Source organism: Phytophthora parasitica (assembly GCF_000247585.1).
Source record: "Phytophthora parasitica INRA-310 unplaced genomic scaffold supercont2.5, whole genome shotgun sequence".
In the NCBI taxonomy this organism is placed as follows: Eukaryota; Oomycota; class Peronosporomycetes; order Peronosporales; family Peronosporaceae; genus Phytophthora; species Phytophthora nicotianae.
Genome location: NW_008648991.1, coordinates 452,971 through 454,107, shown reverse-complemented (window position 1 = coordinate 454,107; position 1,137 = coordinate 452,971). Strand labels below are relative to the sequence as shown.

The 1,137-nt window shown below is 40.5% G+C and overlaps 1 protein-coding gene across 1 annotated transcript; it reads right to left on the bottom strand.

Annotated features, from left to right (window-relative positions):
* Positions 1-711: 711 nt before the first annotated feature.
* On the bottom strand, positions 712-955 carry PPTG_21410 (hypothetical protein; the record flags this gene model as incomplete). The annotated part of the gene is made up of 2 exons (XM_008897420.1): positions 712-744; positions 848-955. 2 exons carry the CDS (start codon positions 953-955, stop codon positions 712-714), a joined length of 141 nt encoding a protein of 46 aa, XP_008895668.1.
* Between the last annotated feature and the right edge of the window lie 182 nt (positions 956-1,137).

Here is a 1,137-nt window from a genome sequence, read left to right as displayed (position 1 = left end):
TACCAAGTGCCAACACAGCGGGAAGTATATTTTGCCTCTTTTCTGTCGATTTCCGGAATAGTGCGAACTTAACGAATTTAAGGTATACCGGAACCAGGTAATGTAAACTCCCCAAATTAGCTATTAAGCGAAAGGCATACACTAGAGCAACTACAGTATTACCATTTATTGCAAAAATGATAACCTGTGTCTTCTTATTTTGCATTTTTTATAAACTCCAAAACTATCATTAAATAGAGTGTGTGCACTGCGTTATGTACAGTTCATTTACATTCGAGAAACGGGACTGACCAATGATGTTAGTTAGTTAGTTAGGTATTTGGTTAGATTGTTAGTTACTTAGTTCGTTAGTTAGTTAGTTATGAAGTTAGTAAGTAATTTAGCTAGTTAGTTGGTTAGTTGAAGCCAAATTAACGGTCACGACCTAGTCGAGGTCCCAAAATTGTGTCACCAAGACAACTAGATAATGTGGTTTCTTTTGGCAAGCAATTTTTGCTCATGATTCAGCTTACATGGTGATGACAGCTGAATGTTGAGCTGGATAACATCGAGCGAGTTACGCAGTATCGTGGAATTAATCCCTTTAGGGCGGTCGATATACAAAAGGTATTCCTAGTATAAGTTCCTTGGTACCTTTCCGTACGGAATAATATCTCTTTTGATTTCTTGCAGAAAATTTGCACTGGAATGAACAAGTTTTTTTTTTTTCCCCTATAATGAATTCTCCAACAACGCGTCGAGCTTCTTGACATATCGCTCAATCATTTTATCCGATGTCGGCATACCATCACGCATCCGTTTAAGATCTGCCGGTTTCCTTCGCAGCAAGCCATGTATCGACAAGCACATTCTGCAAATTTGCTGCCAGTTTCTCCATGTTGGGGTCACTTTTGGCTGCATCAAATATCCGCAGCAGCCGTAAGTCGTTGTAGTTCGCCCTGAGTCCATCGATCATCGTCGTTTTCTGGTCGGGATACCGTTTATTGAAGTTATCTAATACCTGGCCCACCTCGCGAACTTTGGTCTGCTGAGACTATTTTCAGAGCAGCATTTAACTTTAATTTGTTGTGACGTTATCGACACGGCCGACTTGGGCTACAGAATGCCGTTTTGTACGTGCTCAACAACCACCGCTTT